This window comes from Aspergillus melleus, assembly GCF_016097325.1.
Source record: "Aspergillus melleus strain CBS 546.65 chromosome Unknown contig5, whole genome shotgun sequence".
NCBI lineage: Eukaryota > Fungi > Ascomycota > Eurotiomycetes > Eurotiales > Aspergillaceae > Aspergillus > Aspergillus melleus.
The window spans coordinates 1,304,038-1,327,698 of NW_025763374.1; the positions used below are offsets into that span (position 1 = coordinate 1,304,038).

The 23,661-nt window shown below is 44.6% G+C and overlaps 9 protein-coding genes across 9 annotated transcripts; 6 read left to right on the top strand and 3 right to left on the bottom strand.

Annotated features, from left to right (window-relative positions):
* Nucleotides 1-2,836: 2,836 nt before the first annotated feature.
* MSW1_1 (tryptophan--tRNA ligase MSW1) lies at nucleotides 2,837-5,137 on the top strand. Its single transcript, XM_046090592.1, has 5 exons — nucleotides 2,837-3,521; nucleotides 3,576-3,656; nucleotides 3,760-3,875; nucleotides 3,923-4,041; nucleotides 4,102-5,137. The coding sequence occupies exons 1-5, from the start codon at nucleotides 3,135-3,137 to the stop codon at nucleotides 4,548-4,550; spliced, it is 1,152 nt and encodes a 383-aa protein (XP_045946567.1). The 5' UTR covers nucleotides 2,837-3,134; the 3' UTR covers nucleotides 4,551-5,137.
* Nucleotides 5,138-6,368: 1,231 nt separating this feature from the next.
* Nucleotides 6,369-7,226, top strand: LDX57_008871 (pepsin-like aspartic protease; the record flags this gene model as incomplete). The annotated part of the gene is made up of 1 exon (XM_046090593.1): nucleotides 6,369-7,226. One exon carries the CDS (start codon nucleotides 6,369-6,371, stop codon nucleotides 7,224-7,226), a length of 858 nt encoding a protein of 285 aa, XP_045946568.1.
* A 1,935-nt stretch (nucleotides 7,227-9,161) lies between these two features.
* Nucleotides 9,162-10,224, bottom strand: MSW1_2 (mitochondrial 37S ribosomal protein uS10m; the record flags this gene model as incomplete). The annotated part of the gene is made up of 5 exons (XM_046090594.1): nucleotides 9,162-9,331; nucleotides 9,390-9,814; nucleotides 9,885-9,929; nucleotides 9,993-10,090; nucleotides 10,171-10,224. The coding sequence occupies 5 exons, from the start codon at nucleotides 10,222-10,224 to the stop codon at nucleotides 9,162-9,164; spliced, it is 792 nt and encodes a 263-aa protein (XP_045946569.1).
* A 534-nt stretch (nucleotides 10,225-10,758) lies between these two features.
* PNP1 (purine-nucleoside phosphorylase) lies at nucleotides 10,759-11,735 on the top strand (the record flags this gene model as incomplete). The annotated part of the gene is made up of 6 exons (XM_046090595.1): nucleotides 10,759-10,775; nucleotides 10,833-10,912; nucleotides 10,971-11,035; nucleotides 11,083-11,282; nucleotides 11,352-11,631; nucleotides 11,691-11,735. 6 exons carry the CDS (start codon nucleotides 10,759-10,761, stop codon nucleotides 11,733-11,735), a joined length of 687 nt encoding a protein of 228 aa, XP_045946570.1.
* A 144-nt stretch (nucleotides 11,736-11,879) lies between these two features.
* On the bottom strand, nucleotides 11,880-12,864 carry fcf2 (Fcf2 domain-containing protein; the record flags this gene model as incomplete). The annotated part of the gene is made up of 3 exons (XM_046090596.1): nucleotides 11,880-12,254; nucleotides 12,464-12,626; nucleotides 12,713-12,864. 3 exons carry the CDS (start codon nucleotides 12,862-12,864, stop codon nucleotides 11,880-11,882), a joined length of 690 nt encoding a protein of 229 aa, XP_045946571.1.
* An 855-nt stretch (nucleotides 12,865-13,719) lies between these two features.
* Nucleotides 13,720-14,785, top strand: hapE (CCAAT-binding factor complex subunit HapE; the record flags this gene model as incomplete). Its single annotated transcript, XM_046090597.1, has 5 exons — nucleotides 13,720-13,801; nucleotides 13,870-13,883; nucleotides 13,959-14,015; nucleotides 14,063-14,698; nucleotides 14,783-14,785. The coding sequence occupies 5 exons, from the start codon at nucleotides 13,720-13,722 to the stop codon at nucleotides 14,783-14,785; spliced, it is 792 nt and encodes a 263-aa protein (XP_045946572.1).
* Nucleotides 14,786-15,243: 458 nt separating this feature from the next.
* SEC15 (Rab GTPase-binding exocyst subunit SEC15) lies at nucleotides 15,244-17,898 on the bottom strand (the record flags this gene model as incomplete). The annotated part of the gene is made up of 8 exons (XM_046090598.1): nucleotides 15,244-15,498; nucleotides 15,561-16,010; nucleotides 16,059-16,194; nucleotides 16,258-16,367; nucleotides 16,438-16,539; nucleotides 16,609-16,740; nucleotides 16,802-17,794; nucleotides 17,851-17,898. The coding sequence occupies 8 exons, from the start codon at nucleotides 17,896-17,898 to the stop codon at nucleotides 15,244-15,246; spliced, it is 2,226 nt and encodes a 741-aa protein (XP_045946573.1).
* A 1,422-nt stretch (nucleotides 17,899-19,320) lies between these two features.
* LDX57_008877 (putative meiosis protein MEI2) lies at nucleotides 19,321-22,466 on the top strand (the record flags this gene model as incomplete). The annotated part of the gene is made up of 12 exons (XM_046090599.1): nucleotides 19,321-19,869; nucleotides 19,962-20,396; nucleotides 20,467-20,832; nucleotides 20,887-20,922; nucleotides 20,976-21,028; nucleotides 21,111-21,134; nucleotides 21,192-21,222; nucleotides 21,272-21,289; nucleotides 21,348-21,376; nucleotides 21,434-21,611; nucleotides 21,668-21,773; nucleotides 21,834-22,466. The coding sequence occupies 12 exons, from the start codon at nucleotides 19,321-19,323 to the stop codon at nucleotides 22,061-22,063; spliced, it is 2,055 nt and encodes a 684-aa protein (XP_045946574.1). The 3' UTR covers nucleotides 22,064-22,466.
* A 383-nt stretch (nucleotides 22,467-22,849) lies between these two features.
* RMP1 (uncharacterized protein) lies at nucleotides 22,850-23,538 on the top strand (the record flags this gene model as incomplete). Its single annotated transcript, XM_046090600.1, has 2 exons — nucleotides 22,850-23,088; nucleotides 23,172-23,538. The coding sequence occupies 2 exons, from the start codon at nucleotides 22,850-22,852 to the stop codon at nucleotides 23,536-23,538; spliced, it is 606 nt and encodes a 201-aa protein (XP_045946575.1).
* Between the last annotated feature and the right edge of the window lie 123 nt (nucleotides 23,539-23,661).

Consider the following 23,661-nt stretch of genomic DNA (forward strand, 5'->3'; position numbering starts at 1 on the left):
ATTTTTGTTTGTGAATTTCAGCAATCTAATTTTTAGTGTGAACCCTATACAAAAATGTTTCATAATTCTTTGATAAATCATATTAGATTTTTTTTCAATCTTTAAATCAATTAATCTATTCACTGTTTTTTTTTCAATTGTTTGTATCAATTAAATAACATATTAATTGATTGTAATGTTATTTTTCAAATCAAAGATTTCGTTTTTCGTTTGATTATAATTAAAAACATTTTTGATCGTTTAATTATCTTTTGCATTAACATTGTCAGTGTTATTTTAATTGAATATAATTTTATAAAAAATTTCGTCAAATGTTTTAAATATTTTATGAAATCTTTTTGTATTGAGATTATAGTTAATCCATTAAATTCTATATTGTTCGTTCAAAAAATTAAAAATTTTTAACATTATGATCAAATCGCAGTCTATTGGATCTGGTTTCTTGTTGATAAATTTAAAAGATTCATTCATTTTTTGTTCAATAAATTAATTATAATTATCATTGTTCAATGCCTGTGAGTTTTGGAATTGTTTTTTCAATCAATTATTGTTATAACATATTGCATTGAGGAATTTTTTTGTTTTTTTTATAAACAATTGTGATGAATTCGAAACTCTGATCTTTTTTATGTTATTTAATAGTTTGTGAATATCATATGTTAATCTTGCATATTGATCATTTTTGGGCTCATTCGTTTTTTTGAATGTTTCTTTTTTGTCGTGTAATGTCTGGATTATTCATGATGTGGATATTAATAATTCGTTTAAGTTATATACATTTCGGACATTAACAATTGATTCGTTGAATTTTTTTATGATTCAAAATTTTTTTCAATCATTTCGTTTGTTTTTGTTATTTTGTTTTTTTGGAACTTTGCATTATCGAAATATGTGTTTTGTTTTTTTATAATTTTTTATAATTAAAACATAATTATTTTTTTTGTCAATATTCGATCTTGTTTTTCAATAAATTTTATTATCATTTATCAATAATGTCGAGCTCCATTGACTGTAAATTATAAAGATCATTATATTTTTGATTTTTCAGTTGTGTTGATTATTTATCATTAATATGATAGTTATTCGTTTTTGGATTTTCTTGAAATCATATTTCGGATCGATTTTTTTTTAAATGTTAAAATTGTAAAATTTATTGTTAATCTTGATTATTTGTTTGATTATTTTGCTGAATGTATTTGATTTTTCTATTCAAATCAATTTTTTTTGAATTTCATTTTTTAGATCTTCTTTAAAATGTGCGATATAGGCGTTATTATCCCAATTCAAATGAAATATGGTTTGCTGAAATTTCGATGCGTATTTAGCAATTAAATCGTTTTGTTTAAATCGCTACAATTTTTGTTTTGCATTTCGCAATGCATCGATGTTTTTAAATGTCATTTAAAAATATTTTTGAATTCATTATAATTGACGAAGATTTCTTTAATATTATTATTTTGACGATTTTCACTTTTTTTTTGATAATCTTTAATAAAAGATTTAAATTAATCGAACACTGAACCAATGAGATAGATTAATGCGAAAAGAATTTTGTCTGTTTTGTGCGTCAATTTTTTTACAATTCATTTAAAGATATATGTTCAATTGGATCGTGAAAACTTATAATTTAGATTTAATGTTATCGAATGTTTCGAATAGTCTGATCTTGACTGATTTGACAGTCAAGCGATTTTTCAAAATCATGATTTGTTACTATAATTGATCGATTATGCTTTCGAAATCATGCATGATTGTTGTTTGTCTTTGATTCTGATCCGATTTTTTCGACGAGGATTGAGAAATAATTTTATTATTTAAAGTAATTGACATAATTATTTAAATTAATTTGTACTAAATCGGCGTTCAATGTGTCAAATCTTAAGATTCGTTAAAGCTGTAATGACTGTTAAATTGATTATAGTTTGAGGCTTTCAGCGAATAATCCGACTATTTTTGAAAACGGGTGATACTTGTCTAAAAGTTTCAAATTCCAAAATAATTGATAATGTCTCAAATGAATCTTTTAAAGGTTTCAATAAATTAAAATAAATGATCAAAAGATTTTAATAGTTAAAGAAGAAATAGAGTCAGATCGATATGTATATTTTTTTGTGATAGAATATGGACGAATTGTATTAGCAGTTATCGAAAAGTAACTATTAAAGACAATGATTGTATTGAACGCGAAGAACTAATTAAGAACTATCTAACAAACAGATAAACAAGTGTTTTTATATATTTCTTCATGCATATATTATCTGACATATCATCTGGTTCTTTCTATACCACTTGGTCGCAACATATCCGATGGTATACAACATACCATATGGTATCGACATACCATATCACGTGACTGAATACTTCCTGGTAGCGTCACGGGTCCTGGGCTGCCGTCGGCCTATCATTTCTGCCCCGCGGCTCTTTGGTGTAGCAGGGGTCCGTAACACTTACGATCAATATAATAAATAGAAATAAAGAAAATAAATAATATAATTATTTTAAAATAGATGTGAAACCAGCTAAGCTAAATATATAAGATCTTTAGAAAAGGAACAGTTTGGAACAATGTGGCTTTATGATTGGGCATGCATTAGAATCATTTTACAATATCTAATTAGATCTTATTAACATATAAAAATTCTAAAATCTTTTATTATTAAATTTCTTTTTTCTCTATAAAGAAATTGCTTGACTACAAATTATAAATAAACTTGTCTTTTACTAAGCTCCTTTGTAGACCGTCACATATCCCACCAAATGGCAACAAGGCAAGAACGATGACCGGTAAGCGGTTGCAACAGGAATCAAGTGCCTAAATGAGAACCGATCCTTTGCTGGGCTTCCCCTTACAGTATCGCACGCGCGAGGAAATATGGCCAGACTCTTGACCCGCGTTGTAGCTTAGTTAAAAAGACGGTTTATCACTTAATATAGCCCTCACTACATTAACTTAGTACTTACATATGGACCACACTAACGAAATTACTAGGTTTGACCGGTGTAGTCAGAGTAGTATGTATATAAGTTCTAAAGCGGTTTAGCGCCCGCTAGCACTCAGGCAAAAACAGCAACGTACTCCGTACTCACGTCCAAAAAAAACATCAGGCTCTAGCTGCTAGGCTATCCAATTAGACATGCTTACAAGCCCATTGCCTCTGGTGTCATGCAGGAACACCCCACCAATAAAGGCCTACCAAAGATTGACGATTTGTTCGAGAAGATGGAATAGCGTACCTGCACCGAAAGCGACGTCGTTGGCACATCCCCGGGTTATTTTTTCGGGAATTCAACCCACAGGGGTGCCACACCTGGGCAATTATTTGGGTGCTTTGAGAGAATGGGTTCGACTACAGGATACTGCTCCGAAGGATACGCGCTTGTTATTTTCAATTGTTGATTTACATGCATTAACGGTGCCCCAAGAAGCCCGACAGCTGAAAACCTGGAGAAGAGAGGGATTTGCAACTCTGCTTGCCGTGGGATTGGATCCTAGTCGGGCAACTGTATTCTACCAATCTGCTGTACGAGATGCTCTAGATCAATGATGTTAAACGGCAATTACTAACCATAACCAGGTGCCTGCCCACACTGAATTGTTCTGGATCCTAAGCACGGTAGCATCCATGGGATACTTATCACGCATGACCCAGTGGAAGGTGAGCCGCTCAATTCCCGCAATATATGGAGCCAAAGTTCAAAAGAATGGTGGCTGGAAGGGCCATTAAGATATCAAAATATCGTCTACCTAACACGGCGCAGAGCAAACTTGACTTACCAGAAGACATAAGTTTGGAAGACTCAGCCGCAAGATCAAAACTACGTCTTGGGCTTTTCTCTTATCCTGTTTTGCAGGCGGCGGACATTCTCGTCCATAGGTTTGTGATTTATGGCTTAAACTGGGCTTAGTACTGATATGAGTCAGAGCCACACATGTTCCCGTTGGAGAGGACCAGAGGCAGCACCTTGAATTCTGCAGGTATACCGCAAATAGCTTCAATCATCTATATGGAAATATCTTTCCGCCCCCCGAAGCAATTATATGTAAGAAATTATCCATCGGATGACCTATAGCGCTCACTGGTACAAACTGACCATTCCCAGCACCTGCGAAGCGAGTGATGTCTCTAAAAGAACCGACCCTCAAGATGTCCAAGTCTCATACTGACAAGCGCTCACGGATTCTCCTCACCGACAGCACCGAGGATATTCATAAAAAGGTTAAATCTGCACTCACAGATTCGGATGCCAGCGTGTCTTATGATCCAGTCCATCGGCCCGGGGTCTCTAATCTCTTGGAGATTCTTAGCCACTTCGATGGGCGATCGTGCGAGGACTTAGCTGAAGAGTATAAGTCATCAAGTCTTCAATCACTCAAGGGTCATCTTGGAAGCCAAATAAGCCTCCACCTTGAACCCATTCGAGAGAGGTACTTGTCACTTATCGCAGACAAAACGAACTATCTGGATGTCGTAGCAGAGGAGGGCGCTCGAACCGCATCTGCTAATGCCGATATAACTATGCGTCGAGTTCGAAAGGCCCTGGGACTGTAATGTGAACGTTGACCGATCCATCACGTCATGCGTATCCTACAAGAAACTAGTGGGTAAGTGGTGCCAGATGATTTTATTCAGGATTTTCTGCTAGTATATCACTCACTTTACAGTTTCGCCACATATAGTGCCAGTGTTAGATAGCATCTGACGAGCACGCATGGCCTTTATGCCCACTTGCTCATTAAATATCGCTGTTCGATAGACTTGTGCTAAAGTCCACATCGCATTAACCTTCGGTTCTTGTTAAAGCTCCTTGCTACTGTCATGAGGCTTCGCGTATGTAACGTTATTAGTGCGGGTGATGATCATTATAAGAGAACTGAGCACCGAATTTTGAGGTTTGTGTTGAAATCGAGGTTCCGTATACATGATAACTTTCCATTCAAATTCTGCGAATCCGGAAGTGTTCGGGATTTTGGTGGGTAATATCTACCTACTCCGTACTCCGTAGGACTCAACCGAGGTTCAAGGGAAGGGTTGCCCCCCTCCAGGTTTCATTGCGGTCGAGTGAAGTTTCTATTCAGGATGATGCTATAAATGCCACGTCACTTCACGGCGTATCCAGAGGATGAAGAGAGAAGGTCATCAGACGTCTATCACGAATAATAAAATATCAACATACACCGTAGGGTTGCGAGATATTAATGACCTAATGATGCTGTGGTCACGCCCCACAAGTGATGACGACAGCAGTCTCGCTAGCTCCGTCCTCTTTTCTCCTTAGTTTCGCCAGTCAAGCTTCCAAGTGGGGCCGATCGATTTGTAAATCAATCATCGGCTAACTTACCGAGTACCTACGTACTTACCTACCAGTGGAATACATCAGTCACCCATATTTCGTGTATATCAATGCCAGGTCACCCGTACCAGAGCATGCGTATGCATGATGCTCCCCTTCTCTAGTTCTCTCACTTCCATTCTCTCTTCCTACCACCCCGTGCCAACTTGCTACAAATCTTGGATCATAAGGCTTGTCGATTCATAGGAGCGACACAAGTAGGGAGGGGGATCTTGTCGGAGCTGTCGTTAGGTAATCACGATGTGTCTGTGGGTCCTTTTCCTTTTGCCTATATCTTTCCTACTTTGCCAGGGCGCAGATGCCTTGATTCTTCATCGAAGGGAGAATCCTTCCATTGTGGCATTGGATATCCAACGCAAAGACGTTCTTGATCCTGTGTCTAGGGACCAAACAAGACGGAAGCGAGATAAAACAGTCAGCCAGAAACTGGATAACGAGGTTTGTTTGATAATTTAGTCTCCTTGATACATTGCGGCCACTTGGCGTACCCGTACATATCGAATGCTGATAACTTGTATAGCAAACCCTCTACTTTAGCAACGTGACACTTGGCTCACCCGAGCAAAGCCTACGTTTAGTGATTGATACTGGAAGCAGTGACTTGTGGTGTAATGCGGCAAACTCTACCCTCTGCTCTTCCAAAGACAAGCCTTGTACTGCATCTGGGTCATACGACCCTAGCTCGTCAAAGTCATATGCATACACCTCGTCGGATTTCAACATTACCTATGCGGACGGGACTGGTGCGGCTGGCGACTATGTGACAGATATACTACACATAGGTAGCACGTCTATAAAGGATCTTCAGTTTGGGGTTGGCTATTCCTCAAGCTCTACGGGTATGTCGCATGATTCCATGTCTTGAGCCACCTTTTGTAAATCTCCAGCGTTAGCACGACCGGCCAGTAACTGATAGAAACTTGCATCCAGAGGGCGTCTTAGGCATAGGATATGTTTCGAACGAAGTCCAGGTGGGCCGTTTTGGTCAAGATCCCTACCCTAACCTCCCTCAAGCAATGGTCAAGAACGGCTTGATCAAGTCGAACGCTTATAGCCTTTGGCTCAACGATCTAAGTGCACACACTGGCTCCATCTTATTCGGAGGCGTTAACACGGAAAAGTATCGTGGTGAACTCCAGACTTTACCCATACAGACTGTTAATGGCGAATACTCGGAGTTTATAATCGCTCTAACCGGTGTCTCGACTGATGCCGGATCGGACCATCATGATTACTCGTCAGAGGTACTCCCAGCCGCTGTATTACTGGACTCTGGCAGCTCCCTGACCTATCTCCCTGATGCCATTGTGCAAGACATTTACGATGATCTCAATGTTGTCTATGAACCATCCGGCGGCGTTGGCTATGTGCCGTGCAGCCTGGCACGGAAGGACATCAATATAACCTATACATTTTCAGCACCTACTATCACTGTCGGTATTGATGAACTTGTTCTCGATGCGGGTGACATTCAATTCCGGAATGGTGCTCGTGCTTGTATTTTTGGAATTGTTCCTGCAGGAGAAAACACCGCTGTTATGGGGGATACATTCCTCCGCAGCGCATATGTCGTATATGACCTTGCCAACAATGAGATCTCTCTGGCCAACACCAACTTTAACTCAACCAAAGACCACATACTTGAGATTGGGGCAGGTGAAGACTCAGTGCCCGGGGCAACTCAGGTCTCTCACCCAGTTACGTCGGTTGTTGCCGATGACTCCGGGGCGAGGATCGGTGGTCCAACTGGTAGCACGTTCACCGGGCTATCATCAGCAAGCAGCACCGGAGCGGCTGTCAACGCCGATCCAACCGATACCCCATCATTACTCGCCTTCGGTGCTGCTGCCATAGGATACCTGGTAGCGTTCTAGACCTGTTCACTGCTATAGTGTTCTTGAATGCTGCTGTCGCTGGATTTCCGCTGTCCGCTGTTCATATTCATTGAACCTCTCTCCCCCCCCTCTTTCTTCTTATTTTTCTTTGGGCGCCTGCTTCTCTTTTTTTGGGTCTAGGCTTATCGGTGGGCGGCTTTAACGACGATGATTTTATGAGAAAGTTGGCTTGCAAATCCCAGTATATATAAACTCCAAGACTACTTAGATATTTCTTTGACACCATGAGCCAGCATTTAGTAGCAGAGCGACCGCGTATGGTCCCGTTCCCTCAAATGAAGGCTTATCCTCACTTGACCACATTTCAACTGAGACGGTCTGGTCCTGCTGGAGGGCCCTCGCCATGTCTCTGCACATCATCGCCACCCGTCGAGCCTGAACGAGATCCCCACATTCAAGTATCGTGAGCTTTGCTTGAGCATCAAGTGCCAGCCTGAGGATATAATGAAAGAAAATGTCTTCCTGTTTGATGGTGTCAATCACGGAAACATGGGAAATTGCCGGGGGGACCAATGCAAGACTAGGCTCGAACATTCGGACACTGCGTGCCGTAGTACCGTCCCAAAAAGACACAGGCGCTATGTACGGTGGGTTTGCAATGATAACGTCACAGCACAACCTCTCCTGGCAAGAAAATGCCGAAATCCCCCGGAGTGCATCCTTGACGCTGGGGGTTCTTCCACTAGATGGGGAAAGTACATTCCCCTGTCGAAAGTAGACGTCTTGTCTTGCTCGTTCTGATATGGACCCCAGTCGGATATTGTGCAGGAGGTTCATGTTGGCCAGGCGAATTGCCATTGGGCTGATGTCAATACCAGCAATGGACACTTGCTGTAAATGGGGGGAAAGAAGAGCGTGGAGAAGCAATGATATACATCCTGTACCAGTACAAAGATCCACAACGCGCAAATGGTCATTCTCTGCAAATTCTCCGGTGCGCTGATTTGCGCGCATTCTCTCCAATATCAGCTTGGCCGTACGCATGGTGAATGTCTCCGTTTCTATCCTAGGTTTTCCAAGATGGTCAGAAATAGCTCCGTTATCCGTGGAAAAAGCATCGCAGAACGGAGATGGAAGAGATTCCCAGTAAATACGATGGCAGTGGGACTGGTTGTAGAGTCACCTTGGAATCAGCACTCCTCTTCGACACAGAATCTCTAGGTCGCCAAATGGTTGATCGCCAAGGATGTACTGCAGAGGCACACCTCTTGACCGAGCGCGGCACATTGAACCTAGTATTTTCTTCCGACTCGGGACAATAAGCCCATCTGCTGCTCTGAGCTTTGTCGATATCGAAGTGGCTCGTTCTCCTAACCAGCGAAGTTCATTACGCGCAGACTCAATGGTTCGGCATTCGCGCAGCAGAAGCGGGAGGAAAGGATGCTGTTGGTATGCCCTTGCAACCAAGGCATTGGAGAGTCGAGGCATTGGCGCTTGGTTGTCAGCATGTAAAATTTCTGCAAGGACCCTCTAGAACCATAGGATTAGTTTGACTTGACACACTGTGATCAGTGATTTTAGGCGCAGCGTATGAGAGATGAAGTCGAGGTGAAATGGGAGTGCGGCGTGCTCAAAATGGATCATCATTCTTGGCAACACTATAGGACGTATCCGCCAAATTTTAAAGTATAATGAAGGTCCTGTATCACAACCTACAAGAATCTGGCTGCTTTGGCCCAGTACTTTACTTCTCACCTTGTTCACTTCATGTGCAATTGGATGCTCTTCAATGTGGCCCCTGCTCTATTGAGGGCTGAAACTACTTTGACTGGGTGGGTTCTTTGTACATGCCGAGACAGAAATTCCGAGAATGCTTCCTATCTGGAACATAGATAATACATACAATACAGAAAGGCTAACAAAAATCCAATCAAATATAAAACATTGTTGATACATGAGAACGAGGAGCCGAACTCAGTTTCCACGAACCTCAGTCAAAGGACCCGTTCGGGTGAGTTTCTGGTCACCTAGGAAATCTGAGATCTTTAGATGTCCCTCCTTGTCTCGGTGACCGAACCCTGATAAGTGGGAATCTAGGGATTGTTCAATAGCAGGAACATGCTTGTCCATGTCCTTGACGACATCTGTATTCAAGAGTTAGTTCCGAAACGTTAATAAAGAGGTTGAATCGGATGAAATCACCGAGGCTCTCGTGTTCCCAGACGTTGGCTTTCATGCCCACCCCATAAAATGCATGCTTGCGCAGGAAAGACAACCATATTTGCACAACATGGGGGTCTCCATCTTTGACCTGCAACAGCCGACGAAGAGTTATTCTTTCAAAGTTTTCCTGGCTCTTTTTGTGCACGAAATTGCTTCGAGGGAACGTCCAGCGTTCAGTGATTCGCGGTAGAGGTACCGGCCCTGAGACAGGAAGTTTGAGATAGTATGCGGCACGCAAAGCAAAGTCAGCGAAAAACTCTACATTTCGCACGCTGTAAGATCTTAATTGCAGATCGCAGACAGGAACACCATATTCGGCTTGCTTTCGAAGCGGTCGTAGGTATACAGCCTGTACACTTCGTGGTAACCGAGCTTTTCGACTTATGCTATCCAAGCGGTCGGCCCTATATAATTGGTGAGCATGGGATCGGATGTGATTAATTGTACAGCCTTAAGGTCTTTGTTGCTACTAACCACTCTTTCGCAGGCCCTCCGGGTGCTTGCTCTAGTTTCTCTGCGCTGGGTACGGTGTTGAAATTAGCAACCGGTTTAGCTTGAGATCGAGGTAATGGAACCACTAACATCGTGGGGTTTTCAGTGGGCTTCTGAACTTGGTTTGAGGTAAGTTCAACGTTGGAGGAGTTGGAGGTTGCTAAGCATCGACGAAATATGACCGGCTGCTTTTTATAAGCAAAAAAAAAATCAAAAGTTAGCGCTTCATCTTGTCGTACGACTGTAATTGGAATCTATGAGCTGGTACCTGACTTCCTTTACCAGCCTTCAATAGAAGGTGGAGATTCTTAGGGGTGAACATATTGAATCACTGGGTGCCCTGGAGAAACTTTGGTTTAGTACTCAGTTAGCCCTCTGTTGAAGCCATTTTCTTTGCCTTTGCGGAGCTTACGTAAGCCCATAGCTGCCAAGATCACATGACATTATAACCACCCCGCGTGAAGCTTCGCAGAGTTTTGATTGATTCTCTCTCTTCTGGTTCCCTGGAGTTGAAGTCCAGTCATTATTGTGAAGATGGCCCAGCTGCAGAAAGACCCGTCTTCATTTGAACGGGCCAGTGAGGCTTGTTCGATGCTGAAAGATCGCCTCCCAGTCCCTCTGCAGAATCCAAAAGTTGCAATCATTTGTGGTTCAGGTCTCGGAGGACTCGCCGACACAATAGAACATGGACCGAGGGCAGAGTTTGATTATTCTTCTATACCTCATTTCCCTTGCCTTACAGGTAAGACGAGGACTGAGGCTCTCCTGGGAATTCAAGTTCTAACTTGCTGAAGTCGCTGGACATGCCGGAAAGCTTGTCTTTGGCCTTATCAATGGGCAGGTTCCTGCGGTCTTGATGGTCGGCCGTGCACAGTGAGAAAGCCCTCCAAAGAGTTTGTGCATCACATCCAGGACTCTTACACATTTTAGTTATTACGAAGGGCATTCCATTGATCAAGTGACGTTTCCCATTCGAGTCTTTAAGCTCCTGGGCGTTGACACCGTCATATGTAAGCCTTTCGTCTTTACTACAACTATGTCATTCATTCTCCAACAGCCAAACTCTAGTGACCAATGCCGCCGGAGGTCTCAACCCAGACTACGCCGTGGGGGACATTGTGTTGCTTAACGATGTGAGTTCGAACAAAGTCTTGATGAATGTATCCTGACATTTCTATAGCATATTTTCCTAGCTGGGCTGGCAGGAATACACCCGCTGCGGGGACCCAATAGTGAAGAGTTCGGTCCTCGGTTTCCTCCACTGTCGGATGCATATGATCTTGAGCTTCGCCGTCATACACATGAGATCTGGAAGGCGCTATCGCAGCCGCAGAAGAGAAGACTGCACGAGGGTGTGTATGCCTTTGTAGGAGGACCAAGGTAAGTCAGCTATACAATACCTCCTTATCTACAAGATGCACACCCGTTGCTGAGCACCGAGTTTTCCAGCTATGAGACCAGGGCAGAGTGTCGTCTTCTTCATCAGCTGGGTGCGGACGTAGTCGGCATGTCAACCGTTCCGGAAATTGTGGTCGCCAGACACACCGGCCTCAGGGTTCTTGCATTTAGTCTAGTGACAAACACAGCCGTGCTCTCCCCTGGGCCTCGTGGAGACGACAGCCTGATTCAGGGGAAAGATACGCAAGAACTAGATGCTATCCTGCAGAAAGGGAAAGCAAATCATGAAGAAGTTCTTGACGCAGGCCGTTCTGCCGCCATTGATATGCAGGTTCGCTTCCCCTCCCGCACAGGTCTATGTGTCTGTATACTGATGATGAATCCAAATAGCGAATCGTCACTCGACTCGTCTCAGATGTTTTCAAAGATCAGTAAAACTAGACGATTATGCGCGAATGCAAAAGGGTAGGATCGTGGGGGCTTGTTGCGCAGCCAAGTCCTGTAGATAAGCATCATTCGAAATCGTTCATCCCTTTCGAAGTAATGGCTCAGGCCACACTGAGGGCAGAAGATACTTCTTCACTTGCCCTTCGTATGCCGTTTGGCTCGCAGGTTTTTGTAATATAGTCCTTTGCCACTTTGCTTAGTAGCCTGAATGCCTTGGTACTTCGACTCGAAACGGCGAGATTCCCGTTCAGAGGCTAATACTTCTTCGACGAAGGTCTTTTTCCGGTCTTTCTTAGTGATGCGCCCACTGAAAAATTCGCCGGGGCCTTCGATGATAGTTCCAACTTGAGAATATTGGGGTGGTCGGACTTTCCCATTCTCCTTTTTATAATGTCGCTTAGGGTCTAATACTGAGCGCATCCGAAGGATCTGGAGGTCTCGCTTGAGTTCTGGCGTCAACTCGGTTTTTGGGAGATTGAACCAGTCGGCACCTGCTGTTTGCTTTTCCTTGAGTATCGATTGAAATGTTAGCTCAATCCACACCACATTATGACGATCCATAGAAGCATTGGTAATTATGCTCAGAGTAACTATGAAAAATAAAACTCTCATTGGCACAGCGCAGTCCAAGACGGACTGGTGAAGCTGCATCAAGCGCTCACGCGAAATGTTTTCCTCATAGCATGTGAAAGGTAACTGGTATCAAACTGGCTTACCTGCTTGGGTTTCGTCTTCTCCGCCAGTGAGTCTGTTACGGAAAATGGCAAAGTAGATGTGTTTTTCTTCAGGTTATTATTTACTCGAGCCGAATCAGTCGTTACAATGTCATCTTGACGGATATATGATTGCTGTACGCAACCATGAGATAGTTGAGGGACCCTATCATGAGGTATAGACTTCCGGGTTAATCAAATGTTCAAGGATCAGGCCAACTTGGTAGAACAGTAGATTCACTGAACACATACCTAGGTGATGGGACTTCGGAGTTGGTCGCAATCGAGACTGGATTTTGTGTCCGCAGTCTATTTTCGGCCTCGAGCAGGAGACGTTGGATGTTGTTGTCTGTCAAGTCCGCTTCGCGGGGCGAGGTAATGTCGATTGGATTTGCGGGCTCCATGCCTGCAGATTGAAGAAGGGAAATGGAAAGAATAGCAGAAAGGGGGACGCACACCGGCAAATTGCGAGGTATTTATAGTCCAAACACGCGCAAAGCAGCGCAGCGAAGCTACCTTGATTAGGTACTCGGCTGCTCAAGAAAAATTTGTGATGTGGGGCGGAATAACAATGTTCCTGCTGCGGTGCAGATATCCACGTTTTACGGAGTACACCGTACGTACATTGGAGTACCATACCTTGTATGTACCACAGGCTCACCTAGGTACACAGTTTACAGTTACTAAGGTAGTTACCTAACCACGGTATCATCTGAAACCAACATTATGTACAGTACAATAAGCCCGAGAACAGTCGACTCTCTACCTAGATCGATGATGCCTTAGATATTTACGTAAATCTAAATGTACCTATAATCCAAAGCCTCTACCTAGATAAGCATCGTATTATACAATGCATAGTATAGATCTAGGTTATCATATATACTCCGTACTAGGTAGACAGTAAGGTATAAGTTACTGTGTATGGAGTAGGTATTATTGTTCCCCGCACGCTCCTTCCGCAAACGTCAGTTCAAGCTACGCAAGTGCTTGGCGCGCTTCGTTGCGCGCTATTCAACCTCAGTAACTGACTTCCATCAACACTCCCCTCCGAGAACATCAAGCGCACGTTATTTGCTTAACAAACCACAGGTCGCCTTTATTCTCTGAAGTGTCCAATGTCGGTTGTACCTACTTTCAGACAGACTTTGTGATTGCTTCTCTTATTAAGCTCCACAGCGACCTACGTACGGTAGATGCCAATGACAATATCGTTCATCCCAGCGAAACTATAATCATCGACCTCGATCCGATCCACAATGGAGCAAGCCCCACAGAACGCCGGACAGCAGCAGGGTAGACAGCAGCCAGTATATGATACTAGAAATGGCGGTCACTATGGTAGGCGTGCCTAAATTCTGTTGTGTCATCCCCCAGTTTTGATACTTGATTGATATTGACACAACCAGGTGCCAGCGCAGCAGTACGCTTATTCCTATCCGAGTCCAATTAATACTTGTTTGGGGTGACCTAGGATCGGCTGACCTGCCATGAATAGCTTTCTGCACAAGGCTACGCCCCTGTAGCTGAGCTTTACACGGGTACCTGGGCAAATGTATGTGTGTTCAACAGGCAATCGGTTACAAGGCTTACTCTGTTTAGGTCAACCAAGGCCTACAAGGGACGGCCCGCGATATTTTGACGACATATTGGCAGCACATCATCAATCACCTTGAATCCGACAACCATGACTATAAAATCCACCAACTGCCGCTAGCCCGCATAAAGAAAGTCATGAAAGCCGACCCTGAAGTGAAAATGATATCTGCAGAGGCGCCAATTCTTTTTGCCAAAGGTTGTGACATTTTCATCACAGAGCTGACCATGCGCGCGTGGATACACGCTGAGGACAACAAGAGACGCACCCTTCAGAGATCGGACATTGCAGCAGCATTGTCGAAATCCGATATGTTTGATTTTCTTATTGATATTGTGCCCCGGGAAGAGGCCACGTCACATGCGAAGCGAACCAGTCAGACAGCGGGAGCTCCCGCTGGCTCTGCTGGATCTGCAGGTGCAAGCCAGCTGCCACCTCAACATGGAGTCCAGCATCCCTCTCATCACATGGCTCCTCCGGAGTACAGTCTGGGCCAACATGGTCTTCAGGACCAAGAATATCGGCAGCCGACCATGTACGCGGGTGCTGTGCAATCAGATCCGACTGGCGCTTATGGGCAACCGCAGTCTCAGATGTTTGAAGGGATGTACGCCGCCTATCCCCACATGCCACCACAGCAGGTATGTCCAGGCCCTTCAGATAGCTTTGCTATTTTACTAAACATTATTTTGGGAAATCTTGTTGGCTAACCACGGCAAACTCAGTGAAAATCATGGATACCCTAGTGTGTCCATTGCACATTTGACGATCTTTAGGTTTCAACGGTGTTTTTCCTTGTTTGAGAGGCTAGTGGAAATATTCTTGGTGTTAATAAACATATTTCACTTATTTGACATGTCTTTTGCCCCAGTATATCAACCTAGTCACATACCCGATTCTGATTCTAATATTCTGCACCTCCAAGTGAACTCGTTCTTAGTCTTTCTTCTTCTGAGGAAATCCCCTCTCCCTTTCCCCTCCAAACAGCCGTATATTATTCCGCAAGACCTGCTGCTGGTATATCATCATAAACATGGTAAGGGTATGTAATAATGGTCAAGTCTTTTTTCCGAATCTTGATGAGAGCGTGGTGAACTTGTCGGTTTTGACTGGACTTTGAACAGTACGCGTAACCCTTGGCGAAGTTTAGTATTAGGGGGCAAAATCCTAGGACAATCAATAGAACTCACTTTTCTAGAAGCACTGGTCCATTGATCGCGTCTACACGGCCATATTTTTTGTTCCGCGTCGAGATATCGTAGAATTCATCAGTGTTCTCGGCTTGCATCAACTGCACGGTTTGCTGTAGCTCATCGAGGTTCTCTCGCAGTATGGGAACATCAAGGCTGTCAACAAAATCATATAGATACTCGACATCCTTCGCGAGTGCCATGACGCCATTGGGGTTGATTCTTTTCACGTCTGCTGAAAGAGGTAATGCCTAGAGCAAAAAGTTAGCAGTACCCCGGGAAACGTCGGGAATGGGTCATAATAACAACATACAAGGATCATGTTGGCGGCATGACTCAAGGCATCGAAGTAAATGAGTTCTTTTATCTCTGTCGGAAGACCAAGTAAAGTCGAATTCATTATATTCGATAAGAATCGAGTAAGCGTCTGCATGTAGTTGCTTGGCTCTACGGGCGAAGCTTGTGCCATCCAGTCGTATTCCGCAGTTTCAATGAGGTCATCGATTTTGGAGTTCACGACCTCAAAAATGCGCTTTTCCGCTGCCTTTTTGTTGCTTCTGAACTTTTCCGTTGCTTTCAAGGTGACCGAGCCACCCATGCAGCTCTGAGACCTTGCAGCCACCAAAAGTAGTTCAAGCTCATGACAAGCAAGTTCAAAATGCTCTAGGTTGATGAGTATTTGTACAATTTGTCCCAAGTACTGGGATGCAAGGCGTTCAACAAGCGTATCACAAACTTGATTGGAGAGTAATTCGTCGATAGCCTAGGGGTAGTCAGAAACGCGCACCAACCATTGACCACCATGACTTACCTCTTTCAGTGTTTCGTCAATGATGTTTGGGTGCGCAAAATCATCATTTGCGAAGAAGTAAAACTGATTCAGAAAATTTCTGATATCAATGCAACACAGTGGGTACATCTGAGAAAATGGTAAGACGCATGGAAATCTGGTTCAAGCTGTTAGTATTGTATAGAAGGAAACGACATCTTGCCTTGACTTGAGGTCGTACACTTGTTCTTCCGGCGACTTCTCCGGGCTATACCAGCTAACGTTGAGAACTTTATCGAATTCTTCTGCCGTTTGAATTGGCATAGGCATATAGTCGTCCGTAGATACAATCTGAAAGTAAAGAATGTAAGGGAAAAGGGTACACCATCAGTAAAAGATGCTTTTTTGATATGCAACTTACCTCCTGAAAGTCATCACTGAACCTCTTCTTCAGCAACTCGGCGTATTGCCTGAACAAAACCAGAAGAAACTTTTCGAAAACGCCAACGGAAAAATCCCATGCCTATGATGGTACGGGTTAATCAGCTATGCAACGTCAAGATCAGGGAGTGTCATGATTAGTGTGACCAACATTCATGGTTTGCATAAAAAGAGCAATGAGATTTTTAATCTTCAACAGATTTTCGGCATTGTCAACTTCGGGAAGCGCGTTGGATATCAGGCTCACGGCAGTTTGGCACATCGAATCCCAAAGTTCATCTACCTTTTGACGCCTATCAGTTTCACCTGGGAGGGAAAGAAAACTGGGGAGGTCCGGAGATTACATCGACAGGCGATCTTAGTTCTGGCACCCTCTTCATTGTGGACCGCTCGACAATTGCAAATCCTGCCATTTCCTCTAAAAGGTTATGCAAGCTGGACCCATCTTCATCAACAAGTGTTATCATCGCAGGTATTAGGAGTTCTTTTTGACGACGTCGTGTGTTGGCATACTCAATCCGGAATTTATCCATATGACCGAGCGACTGATGAATGTGTAGGCACTCAAATAATGGTGTGAAATCAACCTGAAGCTCCTCGTTGTGCAAAAGATCGTACTCCTCATGCTCATCGGAGACCAGTTCAATTGCGGAGTTCAATTTGAACTGTCCTAGATATGACATCCTGTCCGCCCTCTCTTTCTGCCTCGTTTTTCGCAAGTCTGTGTGATATAGGGCAATCTCCCCCAGATACTGTGACATCTCACGGATTCTATAAAGCCAGGTGTTCAGATCAGACATGACCGCTTCAGCGATGGCCCTTTGAGTAGCCGGGGCTGAACGCTGGATCATGTCCGCAATTTTGTACTGACTCACGCCTTTTAGATGAACATTTTGAAGCTCTTCGAGTGCACGGAGGGCGGCATAATGATTTTTCTTCGCCAACAGGTCATGAACCTGATTCGCGAGGCGCAATACCTCCAGACAGCCTTGGATGGCACGGCAGGTCTCGTCAATATTCTGGCGGTGTTTTCGGGATTCGACCAGGGCCTTTTTCTGTTCGGCCAATTTCTCAGTACTAGTTTGAATAGATTGATTGAGGTCTAGTATCTCAGCGGTGAGAGTGACTGTGCCTTCCCGAATGCGGAGAAGCTGATTGACCGAAGTAACAAATTCTTGATGATTGGTGTTGCAAATAGTTTCGATCTCGGCCTCCTTTTCGGTAGCAAAACTCGCCAGTGACTGTAGTAGTTGTGGTGTTCTGTTACCCACGCTGTATTCTCTGATGGAAGGTATCAATTGGTCGAGATAGTCGGTGTCTGACGGGGATATGATGATCTAGCAAGCCGTTCGCATTAGCGAGATGTGACAATAGTTCCCCTAATGACTTTTACCTGATTCAAAACATAAGACGGATCGTTGCGAGTACCCATAGAAGGCATCCTGGTGACTTGACTGGAAGAGTATGATAGACCTAGCTCTGGAGCTCCCGCCGAGCAGGTCGTCCGGTGATAAGGCCACGCGAAGAAGAGGAGGGGAGAAGGGGAAGAATCAGAAATGGAAGCTTCAAGATGCGAGGTAAAAGTAAGGTGGGTAACACTTTTCGCTTTCCTCGCTGGTTCAGGGAAAGCAATCGCCTTTGATAGTCGACTGAACTCGCGAGAGCCACTCCGCGATATGATAAGGTAAGTGTACTGTTCGTAACTACCGTAGGTACCTATGTCAGTAAGGTAATTACACAGCTAAAACAATGGATTGATGTCACTGGGGTGTCTTCACAAGGTACCGTATGTACAGTACGGTATCTATAACACCACGCTGCATACGGTATTACGTATAGGTATTGTGTACTGTACATACTACCCAGTTATTAACTATGTCATACTCCATAACTACCTGTCTATCAATAGGTAACCTTAGCTGCTGCTTAAAAGGAATACACATGGTTATTCCTATCTTCGCTCGTTTTCTTGGTCTTTTTGAGTCATCTCACGGCTTAGACATAGCTTGAGAGACGTATTTCGGTCTCAAAATTCTTGAAGGTTTGCCATCTTCTTTTTAAACAGGTCCTGTCTCAATAATCTTTCAACCAGACCGGGCAGAGCAGGATGCCGCTCGATTTTCGTCGGTGTTGGCCGTTGGGACAACATCAAGGATTACGCCATACCATGCCAAATGGATATGCAATGGACGGAAGGTCAAGTGAGTATATGTATGCATAATATCATATGCCTGGGCTTCAGCCCAGTATTCCCCAGTGACTCAACTCCTTCGTACAGAGGTCGGAACGATAATCTGTCGGTTATGCTGGTGATTGGGGCTCCTCTACTCAGGCGATAGCGCTGATTCAAACCCGCGTTGCGGTCCGGACAGATCTGAGGGGCAAGGCTAAAGAGTAAGTAATTGGCTATGCATAGATCAAAAGATGGATATGGCTGGTTGTAGACCTGCCCATAGCCACCGAATCCACCCACACCGTTTAGGGCGCTCTCCCCAAATGTGTTCGTAACATTTCCTTCCCTACCTCATCTTCCCCCCTACTCTCACAATAATCAAACCCTCACTTTCGTTCCCCCACACCCTGACATTCCCTAGAGCACATAACCCAAGTTCATGCCCTCTACGCAACGCCCCTTCGAGAGTGTCATCCTCTCATTTACCAAACCGTGTTCCTATCACAAGTTTATCGACAATTTGTTGATGCCCTTCTACTCATCCTTCTTCCAATTGCTTCTTGAGTCATTTCCCAGCCAGCATTCTTTCTCCATTGTCCGTCATACTTGTAGTTGAGTACGAAAAGACAAAGCTTCTTCCCCATTGCTTTACAGAATGAGAGCCAGCGACACTCGTGGCTTGAGCAGCCCATGCTCTACAGATGGGATAACCTCTCCCAACGGATCTCCAGATACCAGAATCACAGCCTTTTCGCCCGACGATGTACGATCAAAACCTCGTCCCGAGTCCAGCGCCAGTGGCCCGTTGAGCGATCCGGGGCTTCGAAAGATCTACTCAGTGTAAGTCTAACCACTGACAACATGTCATTCTATCTCCTAACAGCCGACAGGAACACTTCTGACCCATTTTTGGTGTCAACAAGCTCCTCTAACAGGATTCAACTTTCCCCAACGGCTGCAAGCTTTACGCCGACAGCGCTATCAGACACGGCGGACCGTGACAGCCAGCCTCGATTCGTGCCAAGTGCATTCGTCTCTGGTGCTGAAAGCACTCGCGCGAGTTTCATTGAGCAGACAGTGTCTGATCACGAGGCCTTTAGTCCTGTTCATAATAGCAGGAAGAATAACTCAACTGGCGTTGTTCTCGACAAATTTGATGCCGAAAGATGTAGCCGAGCTCTCGTCATAGAGAACGTTTCTGCAAACCTTACTTACATGGCACTTGCTGGGTTTTTCAATGTACGTTTACCTCGCAGCACGTTGATTTCCCTTGATGAGGAATTGACCATTGGGAAATATCAATTGAAGACGCAAGTACTAACTTCGAAAAGCGCCGTGAATTCACAACTCTGAAAGGACCTGTTCTTACAGAGCTCAGTTCCTTGGGTAAGGTATACGTCGCATTCACAGACAGTCGTGAGGCGAAAAAAGCTTTAGAGAAGATATATCTCCTTCGGCCGGAATGGAGTGTGTTTCCTCTTACAGCCAGGGAATACGTGCAGCGCTTGGAGCCGTCCCTTCTCCCTCAAACCTCAGACTATGAAGGCCAGTTGCTCATAACAGTTTACTATGATAGCCGAAACCCCAGTTTGAATCAACAAAGCGTGGCCCGTTCTCTGGAGACGCTCACGGAAACATTTGGCGATATCAAGTCCTTCCAGTTGCTGCCCAATGGACAGGAAAACATCGGACAATTTCATCTTGAGTTTTTCAATACTCGTGATGCCGAGAATGTGATGACTACCCTTAATAGGACTTCTGTTGATGTAAGTTGAATCGTGACCACAAGCAATAAAACCAAGGAGGCCAATGCCTGATTTTTACCACAATCGAAAGGATTGCGTTCTAGAAGTTTCATACTTCAAGCCCGACACGGAGGACTATGCCTTCCTTTCTGCCCTATCAAGCCCATCACCAGCGAAGGATGAATTCACCAGCAGAAGTGAGGTTTCTTCCAACAGAAATGCATCTTGGACTCCAAGCCGACCAAATCGACTGCCCTACATGGAGCTTAGTCCAACTGGGCGCTCTACCGTTCCCCCGGGTGAGCATGCCGATCTCATGGATTGGATGTCTAGGGCGGGAGAAAACGTCATGCCTTCACCCCGGCGTGAGATGAGCCAGTATTCTGATCTACGAGTGGCCAATCAAAATGCTGTAGACACAGAACGAATCCGCCTTGGCCTGGACGTCCGAACTACAGTAGGCACTCGCCATTACTGCAGTTGATAAAGTGACTAATTGTTCTCTTTCAAGATCATGCTCCGAAATATCCCAAACAAGATTGACCAGGTGATTCAAGGACGCTAAGCTTGATGATCAGCTGAAAGCTGACATGGCCCAAGACTATGCTGAAGACCATTGTTGATGAGACAAGTCACGGGAAGTATGATTTCATGTACCTACGGATCGGTAAAAAAGAAGCGGCTTTTCTTCTCGTGTTTGAGACTTGAAAGCCGTCGAAGGCTGACAGTAGCGAGGAAAGATTTTGCGAACAACTGCAAGTATGTCAGGTTTGAATGCTTTTATGGCGTCTATCTTGCTGATGGTGGTGGCCTTAGCGTCGGCTATGCTTTCATAAACTTCGAGGACGTGAGTCTTATCGCAATCTTTGCCATTCATTATTGACGTTGTCTATTAGCCGATCGATATCATTGATGTTAGTGTTCATGTTCTACGACTATCCCAGCTATGCTGCTTACCATGTTATGCCCTAGTTCGTTAACATGCGAGCGGGGCGCACCTGGTATACTTCACTTCTCCCTGAGATGATTATCAAGAGAATATTGATGATGCGGCTTAGGAATTGTTTCAACAGTGACAAGGTAGCTGAAGTGTCGTACGCGAGTAAGTGTGGCACCGCCTGTGGCTCGGTTTTCATGGTCTTAAACACAAAATTAGCGATACAAGGCAAAGATTGTCTCGTGCAAAAGTTTCGGAATAGTTCGGTGATGTTGGAACATCCATCCTTTCGCCCGAAAGTCAGTGCATGCATCCCTTCGACAGTATCGGAGGTCTGTTCACACCGAGACTGTAGATTTTCCATACCGGCACTGGATCCCTCGCCGGCACTGAGGATCGTTTCCCAGGGCCCGACAACCCTTCAAAGATGCGCCGCAGTATTGAGAATGCTGAGCATGTTGGTGCGCAATCCTCAAGGTATTCATACCTAGCTAAGTTGTGTGTAACCGAGATGCCTCTAGGTTTATTTGCCCCGCGGGTTGGACAGCAATACCGCGATGAGCAGCGGCGCCGTCGTTCACAATATGACCGTGGCACTACCGCTGCCGAAAGGGAAATTGTGTACGTCCGAACTCTTGCTCCCAAGTACACTTCTGGTCTGAACAGTGGCCTAAGAAGTGCCCCTTGCACTTACCCTGGTATGAAAATATGGTATGATCCTATCGCCGAACGCGGTCCAAGGACCTCCTGACGTGTTGTACGATATCAAATCATTCTCTTGATCACAGGACCGCTCTTGGAAAGGGCAGGAGTAAGAAAGAAGAGGAGGGGAAAGGAATGAGTGTGTGTAAGAAGATCTGTTCTGTCTAGACAAAAATGTCTGCTCGACGTTGCCGAATGTCATGGGTTTAGTTCGCTTTCCCCTGCACTTGACAACCTTGCTCTCCAGATTCATGTCCAAAGGAGGCCTTCTTTGGGACGGTTTTTACACACCATAAACCAATGGAGAAAATAGGTCAAGTCCTGGGCTGCTTGAATGTGGTAGTATCTCGGTTTGAGTCTATGTGTTGGCCTAGTCTCCGCTTGGAAGACTTTCTTTGTGAGATTTAAGACGACTTTTCATCCGCTTCGGCGACCAAAATTCAAAACTTTTCAAGACAAACCGGAAATGCCATGGATAGTAGTAGAGATATATAGACCACATTTCCGAAATTAGGGCATGGCTTAGAGTCCGCATTACTCAGCATGATAGTCCGCATGTCTACCTGGGCATGGATCTGTTCCGCAGCTACCTACAAACCCCCAAAGAAGGCTGTTGAGTCGGATCACCAATGCAGGCAACAATGCTTGTTGGCATATTGGTGGAACAATGCTGCGCTTTTCATAATATGTTTGAGATAGTATCGTCGGCCCAGAAACGTTGGTAATTCATCTCAGCGGTGGACACGGTGAACAGGCCTTCCTTCGTTCGCACCGAATTTTCCACCCAAGGGTTCCATTCTTTTGCTTCTTACAGCCACCACCCAGGGACTCCAACATGGCAGAGACGGAGGCAGATCAAGTATTTGCTGTCTATTCAACTTTACACTTGATCTTCCATCGAAATAAAAACCAACATGGCAAGACCAAATGGTGGAAATGGCTGTCTATCCTGAAGCGGGCTACTCTGAGCCTTGCGAGATCTTTAAGACATGAGGCACTTCGCAGCAGCGCAAATGAAACCTCTTCCATGTACAGACAATACCTAGCAACAGACACCATTCCAAGATGTTACCTGTAAGTTTGAAAGGGTGAAATTCGGTGCAATCACATTGTTGAATACGCTGTCTTCTGACCCGGTCATTCGATATTCTGAACAGGGCCTTCTCAACTGTTGTTGCAGACGTGCAATTTTCTACAGTCGGCACAGTCCTTTTGGCCACGTTGGCTCGTCTTGCGAAAGTAACGGGTATTGACAAACAATTGAAAACCACATTCCGGGCAGACAGAGCCAGCAAAAGTAGAGCCCCATCTATAGGTCCTCAGATTAACGAGGACCTCGGGGAAGTACTTACGCGGAAGCTACACTCCCCGCCGCCCAAGGAGCCTGGTCTCAAAGGTTCCGATATGGCAAAGTCAGGGAGTGTCCCGGAGATGGCGAGCGCAGCAAGTGTTGCGCAGGTGAAGAAATCCAAAAAGCGGAAGAAGAAGGATGCGATTGATGATCTCTTCAATGGTTTGCTATAGTACGGTTGGATTTTCGGCTTGGGTTATTCTTGTTCTAGATGTCTAAATGAGCTCAAGCGCTGCTCCTTCCATGTTCTCTCATCGCCTTCCATCCCTTGCTTCTCTTTCCACTCGTTTATGACT

Excerpts from the sequence above, each read along its gene's own strand:
- MSW1_1 (XM_046090592.1), top strand. The coding sequence starts at position 3,135 with ATGCTTACAAGCCCATTGCCTCTGGTGTCATGCAGGAACACCCCACCA. Across the intron at positions 3,657-3,759 it reads CACGCATGACCCAGTGGAAG|AGCAAACTTGACTTACCAGA; the intron begins GTGAGCCGCTCA and ends AACACGGCGCAG. Across the intron at positions 4,042-4,101 it reads GCCCCCCGAAGCAATTATAT|CACCTGCGAAGCGAGTGATG; the intron begins GTAAGAAATTAT and ends GACCATTCCCAG.